Source organism: Glycine max, chromosome 6 (genome assembly GCF_000004515.6).
Source record: "Glycine max cultivar Williams 82 chromosome 6, Glycine_max_v4.0, whole genome shotgun sequence".
Classification (NCBI taxonomy): Eukaryota; Viridiplantae; Streptophyta; class Magnoliopsida; order Fabales; family Fabaceae; genus Glycine; species Glycine max.
Genome location: NC_038242.2, coordinates 22,905,672 through 22,924,096, shown reverse-complemented (window position 1 = coordinate 22,924,096; position 18,425 = coordinate 22,905,672). Strand labels below are relative to the sequence as shown.

The window sequence follows — 18,425 nt, the reverse complement described above, 5'->3', positions numbered from 1 at the left end:
TTATTAATTAATAATTTAATAAATAAACCAAAATCATCAATTTATAAAATTAAGAGACCAAAATTGTGAATTTGAAAAATTATAAACATCAAAATTATAATTTAACCAAAATGAGAATATATATATATATATATATATATATATATATATATATATATATATATGATTTTTATTTTAAAAAAATCTTCTGCCGGGTCCATAGTCCATAGGATTACAAGATTTAAGAGAGGTTTGAACCTCATCCTGGAAGGCGAGCGAAGAAACACAATCATCCTCCGTTTCTTTCCTTCATTCTCCTTCCTCCACACGAGCGTGATTCCGGTCTCTCGCAACAATCAACAACACAACACCAACACACGCCTCTTTCATTCGTTTTATAAACGCACAATGACATTGGCATCTTCATTCCCCACTCCACAGGTTCACGCCTTCGACAATCCCGCCAGACGAAGAAGAAGAAGCCACTTTCACATTATTAACCGCAACAAGCCCCACCGAACCCTCCACTTTCTCTTAATCCCAACCTCTCCCTCTCCCTCCTCTTCGCTCCTCTTCTCTTGCTCCTCCTTCCCCCTCACCCACTCCGACCCAATCCTCCAGTTCCGCCACCACCACCTCCTCTCCACCGACGGCAACTTCATCGTTGAAGACCTAAGCGCTGCGGTCGAGGAGGACGTGTCTCCGGCTACGACGGCAAGGATCTTTGTCCAGGAGCCGCCGTGGCTGTTCCTGAAGGGTTTGTTAATGCAGGAGGAGGAGATGAGACAGAAGGACAAGGAGAGGGAGAAGTACAATTTGCTGCGAAGGAGGCAGATTGAGGCGGAGACAGAGGCCTGGGAGAAGATGGTGGAGGAGTACAGGGAATTGGAGAGGGAAATGCGGGAGAAGATGTTGGCGCCCAATTTGCCGCATGTCAAGTCGCTCCTCTTGGGCTGGTTCGAGCCGTTCAGGGCCGCCGTGGAGGCCGAGCAGACGGCCCACCGCGCCCGCCCCAAGAAGCAGCAGGACTCCATTGCCCCCCACGTCGACGACTTGCCTGCCGATAAGGTGGCCGTCATTGTGATGCATAAGATGATGGCCATGGTGATGGAGAATGAGGAAGGCTGTGTTCAGCTTGTTCATGCTGCTGTTCATATTGGCATGGCTCTAGAACAGGAGGTAATGGCCCTATTTTGGTCTCAAATTGTTATTACAAGAATGGGTTAGTTCTAGCCTTTTAGGTCAGGCATACGATACATAGCTTTGAACCATCAAACATGTAGATCAATTGGCATGGGTTGTTCAAGCTTAACCTGTTGTCTCCGTTCGAGCCCTAGCTTTGTTGCCCGTAGTGGTCCTCAGCTCAAATGTAGGGGTTGGGTAAAATCCTCTCTATGGGCAGCTTTCGAAACATTATTGACATTGTAGGTAATGTCCAGAGGCGAGCCCTGGCACAGCAGTAAAGTTGTGTCTTGGTGACTTATTGGTCATGGGTTCAAATCCGGAAACAGCCTCTTTGCATATGCAAGGGTAAGGCTGCGTACAATTACCCTCCCCCATATCTCGCTTAGCGAGGAGCCTCCGGGCACAGAGGTACGCTAGTTTAGGTAAAGTTTAGTTTATTTCTATGTGACTGGTCACTCTTGTGTAATACAGGGTTAATTGACTGGCTACATCATGGATGCCGATGCAGAATAGTAGAACTAGATAAGCCTCTAATGCTTAAGTTGTTTAAAACCGGATTGGATTTTATGGTCAGTTTGGATGAACTTCTTAGCAAACATATAAGAAAAGGAAATAAGATGAATCAAGAAGGTAAAATGAATAAAAAATTTGCACAAGTTAAAATTAACTTGTGCACTTCAACATTTTCAAAAAACTTTCTCATGTAACTTCTCTGTAAACACCCATTCTTTAGGAAGTTCTTAACAGTAATGTTTTACAATTGATCCAAAGTGGACTTTAATCAAAGTCTTTAGAAAACTTACCCCTTTGTATGTCTGACTTGACTGAAACATAATTGGTGCAGTTATTTTATAGATGTTGTAATAAATATCTTATTTTATTTCAGGTTAGGATTCATAAGTTCGTTGAAGGAAATAAAAGTAGCCAGAGTAAGAAGACAGAGGGTGATGCTGAAGACAGTTTGGATAGTGATAAAGAAAAACAAAGAAATTATTTAAACAGTTTGCTTAAAAAAAATAGACTGAGGGAAGTGCAGATGATTTTGAGAAAAGAAGAATGTAGTCCTTGGAGCCGGGACACGCAGGCTAAGGTTCTTCTTTGAGTAATCAATTATCTTCTCTCTCTTTCTCTATCTTTTGGATTTAAAATGGGAATTTAATGAGTTAGCTCTGAAATTATGCAGCTGGGAAGTCGATTAGTAGAATTATTAATTGATACAGCATATGTACACTCTCCGGTTAACCAGTCTGCCGATACTCCACCTGATATTCGACCAGCTTTCAGGCATGGTTTTAAGGCTGTACCATGGCATCCAGGGTGAGGTTTCAGTTTTTTCTCTGTGGAAAAAGAAAGGGGATGTTAACTTTTTAATTAAGATTTAAGGCCTTGAGCCCCCTAACAACTAAGTGACAGGAGATAATTTGAGTATCATATGTAATGTGTCTGAATGTGTCTTGTTGTGATTTCTTTATCTCTCTGTCATGTGCATACCCGCGTGCACATACATAGTTACACACACATGTAATGCAGATGCACACACACATGCACATACAAAAAAGATGTTGATGCTCATAAGCATAGAATGTATTGTGATGAAGTATGAGAGATAATCTTTGCTCATGATAAATTGAAGAATAATAGTTCACATTATAAAAGAGGTTCTCAAAAGTTCCTATGTCTTATGATATGAGGTATGTGAGGAGAAACAACTTTTTTTCTGAATTTGCCTAATTATCCCACCTAGTAGAATGGACTTGATTATATTTGAGAGTATTACAAAAATAAGTATTTGCTAAAACAGTTTATGTTTAGAATCAGGAATTTAATATATAATGATGTGATAGGATATGATATCTAATTTAGAGGAAATTGAATATCCTCTAATTATGTGTAATCAATACTACTAGTCTATATAAACAAGCAACTGCCGTGTAATCTGGCACATGGTTTTAGTCTATTATCCCTCTAGATTTTCTCTCATTTTACATGGTATCAGAGCCTATCCTAGATGGGTCCTTGTGTCTATCATGCTCTAGGCAGGTAGCCTTGAGTGTGAGGGGGGATGTTGGAAAAAGCCACCTAAATTGTGGTCACCCCTAGATAGAGGGGTGTGTGTTGAAAGTCATGGCAGGTAGCCGTGGGCAAAATGGGACATGTTGAAGTCCTACATCGACTAAAGATAGTGTGGAGATAAATTATATAAGTGAGAAACAATCTTCACCTTACGAGCCGGTTTTGTAGGGTTGAGTTAGGCTCATAACTCACTTTCTGACAAGAGAACAATTAAGGTACCTCTACTTCCTATGATGGACTGAACCTAGTTATAACAAATATCTAGGAAAAATAACCATTAAAATTCCTGTTTCCAACACTCCCCCTCAAGCTTAGAATAAATGTGAATGGCATAACCCTTTGGTGAGAATATCCACAAGTTGACTTTGTGAAGGTGCATTTGGAGAACAAATCAAGCCGCAATCGAGCTTTTCCTTGATAAAATGTTTGTAAACTTCTACATGTTTTGTTCAAATGCTAAACAGGATTATGAGCTATGCTGAAAAATAACAGTGCAAGATATGTCCTCTTGATTCTTTGTCCTGGAATACACAACAATTATTATGAAAATAACAGTGCAAGATAGGCCTGGGCAAAAAAGTCCAATATCCTAATCTGATCCAATTTCCAGTCTAGTTCAATCTGTTTTAAATCACTTTAATGGATTAGACTTTTAAAACCCATCCACATCTTATTTTAGTTTAAAGATCCAAAATCCATTATCTGATACATGGATCTTAAGTGAACATTTGAATCCATTATCTTAAGCGGTGCCATGTCACTTACTCTAAACAACTGAATGACCTTTTAAAGAAGGCCAACAAGCTCACCATTCTCTGCGATGCCAAGGTTTCTATTATTATGTTCTCCAGCACTGGAAAACTCCACGAGAACATCAGCCCCTCCTCCTAGTAAGTTTTTTTATATTCTCTATCTCGTCAAACAAAACCCTACCTAGCAAGTACCTACCTACCTATCTTCTCTATTATGTCTTTTTCTTTTTTCAAGAACAAAGTAGTTCTTCGATCAATACCAGATGACTCTAGGAGTTGATCTCTGGAACTCCCATTACAATGTTCTCTCCTTTCTCTCTCTGTTCTTTTCTTCAAATTTACTTCTGCCTGTTGCTTTGGAAGTTGTAATTGACAATATATTTTATTTTAATTGGTTGATCTGTTTTATCATTAATGGATTCTTTTGCTTATATAAAAAATAAAATAATTAAAAAAGAAATGTAGATCTGTGTTCTTTTTTCCAATTCGCTTATAACATGTAAGTGAATATGGATTGGATATGACCAAATCTATATCCACTTAAATGGATTGGATCTTGAATCCAAAGTGTTTAAAAAAAAAATATGGATATAGATTTAAGATCCAATCCATTTAAGTAGATGCGGATTGGATAAGGATTGGATTCTTAAGAATCCAATCCATGCCCACCCCTATTGCAAGATATGTCTTTTGTAACTTTTTGTACAGAGACAATAGTTGTGGACAGCATTGGGACATGTGAATATTTTAAGGATTATGAAGGGATTTATGTGGATGTTTCCTATACCAGTACAAGTTACAAGAGTGTCATCTGCAGTTGCTATTTTCTTATTGCTGGGGACATAAGGAATAGTAGAAAAATATTTAGATGGGGTCATATGGTCTATAGCTCTAGAGTCCAGAGAACCCAATGGGATGGAAATTTTTTAGACATTAAATTCAAATGAGAGAGGAAGCATACCTTAATATGCTGAAGTACAAGCACCTGATGGCTTTTCTAGAAATGGGATGGATGCACAACCGTCGCTTCCATAGTGATCAAATCAAAGACCAAGTAAGGAGAGACAAATAGATGTTTGAATGAAAATTTTGGTACTGATCATGCAGAACAATAATCAGCGCAGGAGAATTGGAGCAAAATGAATCTGAGACTAGCGGCTGCTGGAAAAGATATTAGAAAGGTGTCAGAAAAGTTCTGAAAGTGACTGGAAAATTTTCCTGAAATTTCTGACAGTTTTAAGAAAGTCTGTCGGTGGACGGAACCAAGACATATGGAAGTTGCCGGAAAGTGGCTGAGAAATATGATGGTCACTGGAAAATGTTGCTGGGAAATTCCAGCTGTAAAACAAATAATTTTTGCGGAGATGTTTTTTGTGGAAGTAGAGCCCCCTTAGACCAGGAGCTTTGATACCATGTGAGAAGAGAGAAACAAATATTTTTTCTGAAATTGCTTGAGTAATTATCCCACCCAGAAGAATGAACTTATTTATATTCAAGAGCATTACAAAGATAATTAATGCCGAAACATTTTACAAGAGAACAATTAAGATATCACTACTTCTCATATGATGCATTGAACCTAGCTATAACAAGTATCTAGGGAACTTGAAAAAGTAAATATTGAACTTCTTATCTCCTAAAATGTTCTTATTTCTAACAAGGTAGATGTTTAAAAATGTGACCGATGATATATTTTGATAGAGTAGGTATGCAAGGGATTCATGGAAGTTCCTTTATCACACTTGTTTTTCAATTGTAATTCCAAAAAACTGTTTTGTGCTTGTAGGCAAAAGTTTTCGAAGAAGTATGGCATTATACAATGTGATCCCTTGGTCCTAGTTGGGCTTGAAAAATGTGTAAGTTAAGACTTTGTCTTCCATTTCTTAAACAATATTATGTCATACATAAAGTTATTCTGTTCATATGATAACAGCTTTAATGATAGCTTCATGAATGCTAAGTAAATCCATTATTATCTCACATGTGTATGATGTTCCTGTAAATTAGAACTATTTTATAACCTCATTACTCTCTTCTCAAAAGATAAAGAACTAGCATTTAGATGTAGGTGGAAGAGAATGCTGTTTATGAATCTGCATAAGCTTCTTGCTCTATGTGTTCTATTTGCATGGAATCTGGTACATATATCTATGACTTCCTTGTGTTATGGCTAGCTAAAATCAAAAGTTTTGTTGAAATAGTGAAATCTGAACTTCCCCATAAATGCTGTTGATTTGTTTTGTTATTCTCAAACTTATTTGCTATTAAGCATGGTGGCTTATTAAACATCAGATACTTCTAACTCATTCAGGATAGTTAGCATGCACTACAAAAGTGTATAGCATAAGGTTTTTACTTACTGATATGTATCTTTTTGTGCAGGCTAAACATATGTTAATACCTTACATGCCAATGTTAATACCTCCCAAAAAATGGAAAGGGTATGGCCAATGAAATGGGTGTCTCTCTTGTATTGTATTTTGAAATGCCTGAATTTGCTTTGATTTTATATTGTTATAATTTATTGTGCTCAGTTTCAACCTCTTTCAAGACCAAAGAGAAGGAATGCAACTATTGAATGAACTTTTAGCTACTTCTTTTAATCTCGAAAACGAACATGAATTTGCAAAAAATCTATGTGAAGGATGGATGTAACTTTTCACATTTTTTTTAAATATTTAATCCTTCGTCACTTAGTTGCTTGCCTGCGTGTTTGTGTGTCTAACATTTCATAATGCTCTTTCCAGATATGACAAGGGTGGACACTTATTCTTACCATCTTATATCATGCGTACTCATGGATCTAAGAAGCAGCAAGATGTAATGAAGAATGTCGACGGAGCACAAATGCAAAAAGTTTTTGAGGTAGTGTATGTTCCTTTTGGCTAAATGTCACTTTTGGTCCTTTATGTTTTAGTATTTTTCTATTTTGATACATTAAGTTTTAAAATTTTCATGTTGGTCCTTTATGTTTTCGAAAGATATCTTTTTGGTCCTTTTTTAATTTACCGTTTAAAACGTTAGAGTTCTGTTACATTTAAATTTTGAAATAATTATTTTAACATAGTGGCAGCTAAAAACTGCCACTATCTTTCATAACTGCATCCCACCACTGCCTCTTCTCTTTCAAACACTCCTTCATTCTTCTCAGCCTTGAGCCTCTGCAACCACACCCCCAAGAAACATAACAAGCTTTCAATCAATGTACCAAAATGAAGAAACACTAAAACATAAAGCACCAAAAGTGACATTTAGCCTTTCCTTTTTGATTGACGATGAAAATGTGTCAGTATTATATAAAAAATATGATCTGTTAAGAAATTTGATGAATTGCTTGCATTACCAAATCAGGGATCAGTAACTTGCTTATTCAATGGTTACAAGTTTCTTATTATTAAAAATGTATTTGTCATTTGTCAGTATTTCTAAACAGTTTCAATATTTTGTATTCTACATTTTCTGGTTCACTAAACTGTATCTATATTATATATATACTTTTTTTTCATAATAAAAAGGCATCATTGTTTTGTGCAGGCCTTGGATATTCTTGGCAACACCAAATGGCGAGTAAATAGAAGAGTGCTTGGAGTTGTAGAGTCAATTTGGGCTGGAGGAGGTAACATTGCAGGACTGGTTGATTGTAAAGATGTAAGCATAAATAAAAAAAAGCATAATTGATTACTTGTAATATTCTTCTGTCCATCCAAATGAATATCTTTTTATCTTTGCAGAAAAGGAAAAACAAATGTGTTAGACCTCTTATAAAAAATGTTTATAAGAGAAGGGGGGCGGGGGGGAATAATTGTTATGTGCTGTCAATAGCAGTTAGTTTTAATAGGACAGCAGTTACTATTATTAGGAGCAGTTTATTAGGAATAGTTAGCAGTTAGTTTTAATAGGACAGCAGTTTATTAGAGAAACAGATTGAGAGAGAGAGGCGAGAAAGGAAAGTGAGAGAAAGAGGACGCTCTCAGGTACGTGATCATCGCGGAGGAACAACTAACAGAGATAGCAGCTGGCGTGTTCTCGGAGAAAGACGAAGCAGGGACGACGACAATGATTATTCGCTTGTCGCGGATGACCACAGACGCCACTTCAACGATCATCGGGATGAACAACGAGGTCACTGTGACAACCTCCAGGAGGGAGAGTGGATTCAAGTGAAGAGTAGGAGGAGAAGGTCCCTTTCCAAGCGCGAACCAGCTCACGGAAAGGGCATAGCTGTTAAGGAAAAGTCACTTCAGGTCACCTTCCGGGGGAAAAAGTCATCATCGACATGGAGAGAAAGGGCGGATATTACCTCTTTCTATTTCTCCCATTTTCCTGATGGGGTCAGTGAAAGAGAGCTCTGGAAGATATTCCAAGTCTGGGGAAAGGTCTAGGAGGTATTTGTATCGAAGAAGAGGAACAAACAAGGTCACCGTTATGGCTTTGTGCGTTTCAAAGGAGTAGAAGATGAAGATGGTATGGAAAGAAGGCTCGACAACCGCATTTACATACAAGGAATGAAGCTGTTTGTCAACAAGCCCAAATTCCAGAGGGACGGGAACAAGGTAACAGAGCCACTCACAGCTTCGAACCATAGAATGTCCAAGAAGAACACGGAGCATGGCGCGTACAAACAGGAGTTACGTCAAGCCCCTACGTTCAATAAACTCAAATCTTATGCTGAGGTGGTGACCAATCGAACCAACGACAGGATAGAAGCACAGGAGCCGCGGATTAAGATCCAAACGTCGCAGGAGAAGACCAAATGGCTTGATAATGCTTGGGTGGGTCATTTGAAAAACAAAGCCATGTTTGATAGGGTGGATGAGGAGGTTAGGGGGATGTTTGGACAGGAGGTCAAAGTGTCGTACTGGGGAGATGATTTGATCATCCTTCATGGTTTAACGGAGGTAGAAGCTACTGATTTTAACCGCAAGGAGCACACACATGGCGGGACTCCTCTATCTCTGTTACAGAGATGGACGCCGATGTTGACGCCATCCTATCGTCTAACTTGGCTGTGTATCTGGGGGGTACCCCTTACGGTTTGGGACGCAGATACATTTGCATGCATTGTGTCGGTATGTGGTGAACTAGTAGAAATGGATGAGGTGACGGAGGAGAAATCCAGAGTAGATTTGGCGCGGGTCTTGATTCGAACGTCGGAGAAACCGTTCATAGAGAGGACGATGCTGATCCTCGTCGACGGAGTCCAATACTCTCTGGACTTGCGTGAGGAAATGGGAGTTGGGTGGGGTAGAACTCTGAGAGAAGCGGCGGTGACGCAACTCCCTCCATCGCCGTTCTCCACGGCTATAGCGAATTCCGACGAGGAGCCAAACACCCCCTTCATGCACGGTTTTTCAGCTGAGCGTGTTTCCGGTAGTCTGGTCGGCGGCTCCTCTGCCTGTTCGTCGCTTTCTATGGAGGACCATCGTCGGAGACGCCGGACTGAGGGGCCTTACCCAACTCGCAGGGGCAACGATACCGCGATAGGTGCTTACATGTCTTCCCTCCTCTGTCACGAGCAGCTGCCAGCTGATGCCGCCCTGACACCTTCTGTCGCGGGCCAATGGGAATGCATTGATCCAAATTGTTTGGACATGCATCCTGTTGACATGGCAGAACCTATGTCTTTCTGCCCTAGCCAACAACAGACCCCAATTCAGGAAGGAGACGTTGAAGATATACCTCTGCCTGCTTTCAAAAACTCTTATATCCACAGGGTAAAGCAGGATGAACCATTGGTCAATATCCATGATTCTACACCTCTGGTCAACTCTGATTCAAATTTAATGCCCCCTTATCAAAAGGAAGCTGCAGCTGAGGAGGGGGTAGGTTTAAATCACTCTGTGGGCCTGTCTAAAAGCCCAAATAAAGAGGGGAATAAGCTTTCTCCAAATCTCAGGGTGTATGTTAGAAGAAAGGAGTGGGGAGCATTAAATCATGAGGCCTATGTCCAACATAGCCCACTTTCTTGCCTCAATGGAAAAAACCTTGTCTCGCGGAAGCCCTTTAATGAAATCAGTAAGACTCAAGTTTATGAAGGGAGGGACATTCATAGCTCAGACCCAGAGGGGATGATCCCTAACCTGCACCATCCACCCCACAGTTCTGTTCCCGATGATAGCGTTAGCAAGGAGTACGTAGGTGATGAGGAAGCTTTCCACATGGAGATGGTTAGACAATTGGGGGTATCCTATGTGGAAAAAGATAATAGTAATGTTTTTACGAAGACAGAGGTTAATGGCAGTAGCGGATTTAATGCACCAGCAGACGTGATGGGAATGAAGCAGTCTGAATCATGAATATTTTGTCCTTAAATTCTAGAGGGTTGGGCAGTGGAGTCAAAAGGTCAGCTATTAGGAAGCTCACCTTGGCCAACAATGTTGATCTTACTTAAAGTTTTTAATATGTGAGGAGAGAAACTTTTCCCTCAGTTGCTTAGTTTTATTTCATTCAAATAACATATATATATACAAATAGGAGAGAGACAGCTTGACAAGCTTTGACAAGACAGTACACACTGCTGTCTTCTTCAACAAGATAAAATAGGGAAATCTACTCTAAAGATACATCTAATAATACCCATAATTATAACACTCCCCCTCAAGCTGGAGCATATAAATTATATGCACCAAGCTTGGAACATATAAACTGAATTCTAGGCCCCCTTAAGGATTTAGTCAAAATATCTGCTGGCTGATCATTGGAATTAATGAATTCAGTGACAATATCTTTAGACAGTAGCTTCTCCCGAATAAAGTGACAATCAATCTCTATGTGCTTGGTTCTCTCATGGAAGACTGGATTTGAAGCAATATGCAGAGCAGCCTGATTATCACAATACAACTTCATTTGCATCACTTTGCAGAATTTCAACTCTTCAAGAATTTGTTTGACCCACATAAGTTCACATGTAACTACAGCCATAGATCTATATTCAGCCTCTGCACTAGATCTAGCAACAACAGTTTGCTTCTTACTTTTCCAAGAAATAACATTCCCTCCAATAGAGACACAATATCCGGATGTGGATCTCCTATCCATAGGACAGCCAGCCCAATCTGCATCACAATATCCAGATACTTGTGTATTACCTTTGTCTTCATAAAGTAATCCTTGACCTGGAGCTCTTTTAATGTATCTAAGAATACGCATAACAGCATTCCAATGATCAACACGAGGGTTTTGCATAAATTGGCTCACCACTCCAACAGCAAAGGAAACATCAGGTCTTGTAATGGTGAGATAGATGAGTTTTCCCACAAGTCTTCTATATCTCTCGGGATCAGAATACATTTCACTCTGATCTGCAAGAAGCTTCAGATTCGGATCCATAGGACTATCAACAGGTCTACAATTCTGCATGCCTGTCTCCTCCAAAATGTCAAGGGCGTACTTCCTTTGAGAGATCACAATACCATCTCCTGACTGAGCCACCTCAATACCAAGGAAGTACTTCAAATATCCCAAGTCTTTGGTCTGGAAATGACTAAATAAGTGCTCCTTTAGTTGAATAATCTTAGAAGCATCATTCCCTGTAATCACTATATCATCAACATATACTATCAAGTAAACACAATTTCCAGGGGATGAATGACAATAAAAAACAGAATGATCAGCCTCACTACGTTTCAACCCAAAAAGTTGAACAATATGACTGAATTTACCAAACCAAGCCCGAGGGGATTGCTTCAACCCATAGAGAGATCGACGCAGCTTACAAACAAGACCATACTCCCCCTGAGCAACAAACCCAGGAGGTTGCTCCATATAAATTTCTTCCTCAAGATCACCATGAAGAAAGGCATTTTTAATATCAAGCTGATGAAGAGGCCAATGACGCATGGCAGCCATAGCAAGAAAGAGACGGACAGTAGTGATCTTAGCTACCGGAGAGAAGGTGTCACAATAATCAAGGCCATATATCTGAGTATAGCCTTTAGCTACTAATCGAGCCTTAAGTCGATCAATTTCACCATTAGGCCCAACTTTAACTGCGTAGACCCATCTACAACCCACAGCCTTCTTACCAGGAGGAAGAGAAACAAGTTCCCAAGTACCACTATGTTCAAGAGCTTGCATTTCATCAATCATAGCTTGTCTCCATCCAGGATGACTAAGTGCCTCATGAATATTAGAAGGGACAAAATGTGAAGATAGAGAGAAAACAAACGAAGAATATAAAGGAGACAAACGATGATAACTCAAAAAGTTATAGATAGGATGAGGATTACGAGAGGATCTAGTACCTTTTCGGATGGCAATGGGCCAATCTGAATCAGAGGGATGAGAAGTGGCAGGATCCATGGCTTGAGGATTGATTGAAGAAGGAGGAGAATCATGAAAAGAAGCTTCAGGTATTGAAGGACCAACTTGTTGTATCCTGCATTGGTTTGTGAGAAGAGGTGGAGAAGCAACTTCAGTTGGATGAGGTGGAGAAGAAGGAACCTCACTGACATCTGGATTTGAGGTATTTAGAGGACATGGAGAGGGAATTGGAAGGACATTCTGGATGGAAGAAGAATGGTCAGTAGATGATGGGTAGAATGGTGTGTCTTCAAAGAAGGTTACATCTGCAGACATGTAGTATCGCCTGGTGGATGGTGAGAAGCATTTGTAACCCTTTTGAAGACGAGAATAACCTAAAAAGACACATTTAATTGCACGGGCAGAAAGTTTGTCTAAACCAGGGGAGAGATTATGAACAAAACAAGTACAGCCAAACACTTTAGGTGGAACATGGAATAAATGATCATGAGGGAAAATGATTGAGTGAGGAATTTGATTCTCAAGAGAGGAGGAAGGCATTCTGTTAATTAGGAAACAAGCAGTAAGCACCGCATCCCCCCAATGGTGTGTGGGAACATGAGAGGCTAACATTAGTGATCGTGCGATGTCAAGGAGATGACGATTTTTCCTTTCGGCGATACCATTTTGTTGTGGTGTATGGGGACATGTAGATTGATGTAGAATGCCTTTTGAAGATAACAAAGAGGAGAAATCATGAGAGAAATACTCTTTGGCATTATCACTTCTAAAAACCTGAATTGTTGTTTTAAATTGGTTTTCAATCTCATTGAGGAAGGACATGAAAATAGGCAAAAGTTCAGATCTGTCTTTCATTAAATAAACCCAAGTACATCTAGAAAATTCATCAATAAAAGTTACAAAATATCGAAAACCAAAAGAGGAAACACGACTTGGTCCCCAAATATCAGAATGAATGATAGAGAAGGCTGAATTACATCTTTGAACAGTTTTTGGAAATGAGGACCTAACATGTTTTCCTAGTTGACAAGGTTCACATTCTAAGACTCGAAGATTCTTCAGACTAGGGATCATCATTTTCAGTTTTGGTAGACTTGGGTGACCTAGACGATCATGCAAAAGTTTGGGGTTTGAAGTTGCTGAACAAGAAACAGAAAAGTTGGGCTTCAAGTAGTAAAGTCCTCGTGATTCACGTCCTTCTCCAATCAATCGACCCGTGCCATGTTCCTGGATAACAAAAGAATTAGCAGTAAAGGTTACTGAGCAATTTAATGAACGGGTTAACTGACTCAATGAAATTAAATTGTAGGGACATTGAGGAATAAACAAAACAGAATCCAACTTCAATGAGGAAGATAAAGACACATGACCACTCCCTTGAGCTGCAACTTTGGAACCATTAGCCACAGTAACAAGATGAGGAATTTTTGGAAAAGAAATGGATGTAAAAGAAGACTTGTTACCAGAAATATGATCAGAGGCACCTGAATCAAGTATCCAAGGACTGGGACCATCAATAGATTGAGAAATACATGCTGTTGAATAACATGGTACAGAGGAAGATGAAGTCTGGCTGCTGGATTTCTCAGATTTCAGCTTCAAATATTCTTGATATTCTTTATCAGAGAACTTAGACTCTGATTTTTCGGTTTCGGTCTGAGTTACCTGAGCTACTTTGTCAGGGAAGCCATGCAAGGAGTAGCAAGTCTCTTGTGTGTGGCCCATCCTCTTGCAATATGTGCATTGAGGACGTCCACCTCTCCCACCACGGCCTCCTCTACTGTTACGTCCTCCCCCTCTCCCACGAGGTGCAGCCATGGCTGACGTCTCCACTACATCAGCCGGATTTTCTTCTTTCAATGCATGGGGAACACGAAGCAGCCTAGTGATGAGAGAATCCATCGACGGAACCTGATCTCCAGCTAAGACTTGATCACGAACGTGATCAAAGTCTGAATGTAAACTTCTCAAGATGAGAACCATATAGAACTTATCTAGCTTTCTATTCACTTCCTCCAACGATTCAGCCACAAGGAACCTCTTCAATTCTTCCACTGCTGCCCGAGCTTTACCTATGTGTGCAATCATATCGTGGCTGGTTTGTTTGAGAGCTGTGACCTTCATGGTTGCATCAAACAAACTCTGAATATCATTGGCAAAGATTTCCCGGGCCTTTTTCCAAAAGGAGCAGCATGTTTTGAACGATCTGAGAATCTCCAAAACATCTGCCTCAACTGACTGCCATAAGACAGCACAGAGCTGATAATCTAACTTTTCCCACTCAGGTCTTCTATCATCCGGAACTGCCTCAGCATCTTTTTCAAGATGGTCATGATGCCCTTGCCCAAGGAACCACAGTTCTACTGAAGCAGACCAGGATAAGTAATTTTTCCAATTGAGCTTTGCTGTTGTGATAGTGGGAGTTCCAGAAAACGAAAGTATTGGGCCAGACGAAGCCATTTTCACTCACAGATCAAAGGAAACTAAAGTAGAGAGACAAGGAAGGCACAAGGTCACTCAACGAAGTGCCGAAACCAAAAACTAATGGCTGATATGGACTCAGGAGAGCCCGACGAGACGGCCGGAAGCAAACGCGCGCGTTTCCGGCAAGGGGAGGGCGGCGCGTGGTGGTCACGCGCCGGCGTTTGGCGCGCACGAAGATGGTGCGTGACGGCGCGTGGGGAAGCTCCTGGCCCAGCGGTTAGTTGCGCTGAGTTGCGCTCCTCGAGGCGCACAAAACCCTGTAGTCGCCGGTTGAAACGGCCGGCGGACGGCGGCGGACGGTGGCGGACGGCGGCGCGGACGGCGGTGGATACGACCCGCTCTGATACCAACTTAAAGTTTTGAATATGTGAGGAGAGAAACTTTTCCCTCAGTTGCTTAGTTTTATTTCATTCAAATAACATATATATATACAAATAGGAGAGAGACAGCTTGACAAGCTTTGACAAGACAGTACACACTGCTGTCTTCTTCAACAAGATAAAATAGGGAAATCTACTCTAAAGATACATCTAATAATACCCATAATTATAACAATCTTCTTTGCATTCAGGAAACTAAAAAGGAATCCATAGATAAAGCTTTCTGTCAATACTTATGGGGAGATGCTAATGTTTCTTGGGAGGCTGCTCCTTCTAATAGTGCAGCTGGTGGTCTTTTGTGCTTATGGAATAATGATTCCTTTGTGGTGGATAGAAGGGTAGTTGGTAGGGGCTATATATGGCTGGAAGGAGTGTGGACTAAAGAAAACAAGAGGATTTGCATTACCAATCTGTATGCTCCCTGCGACTTACAGGGAAAGAGACAGCAGTGGGAAGAGATTAAACTCCTTAAACCTTCTTTCCATGATGGTCCGTGGTGCATTGCTGGTGACTTTAATTCTATAAGACACCACAATGAGAGAATCAGCTCTTCTCAGTCAGTGGGGAACTCATCCTGTATCTCTGAATTTAATTCCTGGATCTCGGATATGGCTTTGGAGGAGGTCAGGTCTGTTGGGAGGAACTTCACCTGGGTTAGACCTAATGGAACTGCAATGAGCAAACTGGATAGGTTTCTTCTCTCTGATGATTGGCTAATCCAATGGCCAGATTCTACCCAATTTGTGCTTGATAGAGATTTCTCTGACCACTGTCCCATCCTCTTGAGGTCTACAACAGTGGATTGGGGGCCTAGACCTTTCAAGGTAATGGATTGGTGGCTGCAGGACAAAGAATTCCAGAAAATGGTGTCTCATAGATGGGGCAATTATCACCCAAGTGGGTGGGGTGGCTATGCCTTAAAGCTGAAACTGAAGTTCATTAAGGGATGCATCAGACAGTGGAGCTTGCAAAATGGTGCTATTAATGTTTCTAAAATTCAGGATCTAAAGAAGGAGCTGAATGACTTAGAGGCTGGTAGCAATACTGCAATCCTATCTCAGGCTGAGGTGGAATTAAAGAAATCATTACAGGAGCAGCTTTGGAGTGCAGCACTTGCATATGAATCCATGTTGAGGCAAAAATCAAGAATTAAGTGGATAAGAGAAGGGGATAGAAACACAGCTTATTTCCATAGGGTGATCAACCACAGAAGGAGAATTAATGCAATTCAAGGTCTGCTCATTGCAGGTGAATGGGTCCAGGAGCCTATCAGAGTCAAGAATGCAGTCCTAAACCACTTTAAACTCAGATTCTCAGAACAGAACCCTCATAGGCCAACTCTGGATGGAGTGTTCTTTTCTTCCCTTAGTCAACAAGATAATGAATGCCTTACTGCTAGATTCTGTGAGGGGGAAATTAAAGCAGCAGTGTGGGCTTGTGGAGGAGATAAAAGCCCTGGTCCTGACGGCTTGAATTTCAATTTTATAAAGCAGTTTTGGGAAGTTTTAAAACCTGATTTTACTAGGTTCTTGGACGAATTTTATTTAAATGGCAGATTCCCTAAAGGAAGCAATGCCTCTTTCATAGCCCTCATACCTAAGATTTCTAATCCTCAGACCTTGCATGATTATAGACCCATCTCTCTTATAGGATGTGTCTATAAAATAGTGGCCAAAATCTTGGCTACTAGGCTGGCCAGTGTTTTACCTCATCTAATAGATGAAAGGCAGACAACTTTTCTCAAGGGGAGGCACATTCTTCATGGGGTGATGATCGCTAATGAAGTCATTGCTGAAGCTAAGTATAAAAAAAATCCTTGCATGATCTTCAAGGTGGACTTTGAAAAAGCTTATGATTCGGTCTCTTGGGGCTTTTTAAATTACATGATGCAGCGGATGGGCTTTTCTGAAAAATGGAGACAATGGATTTATGGATGCTTGTCTAGTGCAACCATATCAATTTTAGTTAATGGCAGCCCCACTTCGGAGTTTGTGCCACATAGAGGCTTAAGGCAGGGTGATCCCCTTGCCCCCTTTCTCTTTAACATAGCAGCTGAAGGACTTACAGGGTTGATGAGGACAGCAGTCTCAAAAAACCTTTTCCATAGCTACCAAGTGGGGAGACAAAAGGAGGAGATAAACATTCTGCAATATGCAGACGATATGCTGTTTTTTGGAACTGCATCTTTGGACAACATTAGGGTCCTGAAATCTGTCCTCAGAATTTTTGAGATGGTCTCCGGTCTCAAGATTAATTATACCAAGAGCCAAGTTGGGTGCATGGGAAAATCAGAGGATTGGTGTAGGGAGGCAGCTCTCTTTCTCAATTGTGGTCAGCTAGACATCCCCTTTTCCTACCTTGGAATGCCAGTGGGTACAACCTCTAAATGCTGGAATGTGTGGCAGCCTATCATTAACAAGTTTGAGTCCTAACTTAGTAAATGGAAGCAGAAAAGTCTATCCATGGGTGGAAGGGTAACCCTTATTAACTCTGTATTAACAGCACTCCCCATCTACATGCTGTCCTTCTTTAGAGTTCCTAAAAAAGTGGTGCACAAGCTAGTCTCAATTCAGAGAAATTTCCTTTGGGGAGGAGATTCTGAAGTGGCCAAGATTGCTTGGGTAAACTGGGATACTATATGCCTTCCCAAGAGTAAAGGGGGTCTTGGGATTAAGGACTTATCCAAGTTTAATGAAGCCTTACTTGGTAAATGGGGCTGTGATCTGGCAAATAATCAGCATCAGTTATGGGCCAGAATATTACTGTCCAAATATGGAGGGTGGAACTCTCTTTGCTGTGGTAGAAACAAAGCTGACTATTATTCTACTTGGTGGAAGGATTTGAGAATTGTTTTCCAGCAGCACCATAGAATCTGTATCTCAAATTATTTGAAGTGGAGGGTAGGTGATGGAAACACAATTAAGTTCTGGGAAGACAGGTGGAGGGAAGAGGATGACCTAAGTCTCCAACAAAAGTACCCAACTCTATACCAAGTGAGCATGCATCAGAATCAGACTATCAGCTCAATGGGCATCTTATCTGGCAATAGTTGGGAATGGCAGATTCAATGGAGGAGACATTTCTTTGACCATGAAATTGACACTATGGCAGCTTTCATGGCTGACATTGAGGGTATCCAAATCCAACCTTTATCTAGGGATTTCCTCAGTTGGAGGGCTGATCCTGCTGGATATTACTCCACAAAGTCAGCTTATTATCTCCTCAAGGCTGAGGACAGTCCTAACCCTGTAGACAGCAATTATAAGACCATTTGGAGCCTGCACATTCCCCCAAGAGCATCGGCTTTCAC

General features: G+C 40.7%; 1 protein-coding gene across 1 annotated transcript in view; it reads left to right on the top strand.

Annotated features, from left to right (window-relative positions):
• The first annotated feature begins 206 nt into the window (after positions 1-206).
• Positions 207-18,425, top strand: part of LOC100783185 (DNA-directed RNA polymerase 3B, chloroplastic) — a 29,605-nt gene continuing 11,386 nt past the window's right edge. Inside the window, exons 1-7 of the mRNA XM_003525848.5 lie at positions 207-1,158; positions 2,051-2,254; positions 2,348-2,481; positions 5,776-5,845; positions 6,372-6,430; positions 6,737-6,854; positions 7,524-7,637. Coding sequence (XP_003525896.1) covers positions 388-1,158; positions 2,051-2,254; positions 2,348-2,481; positions 5,776-5,845; positions 6,372-6,430; positions 6,737-6,854; positions 7,524-7,637 — 1,470 coding nt within the window. The 5' untranslated portion in view covers positions 207-387. The remainder of the gene's footprint in view (positions 1,159-2,050; positions 2,255-2,347; positions 2,482-5,775; positions 5,846-6,371; positions 6,431-6,736; positions 6,855-7,523; positions 7,638-18,425) is intronic.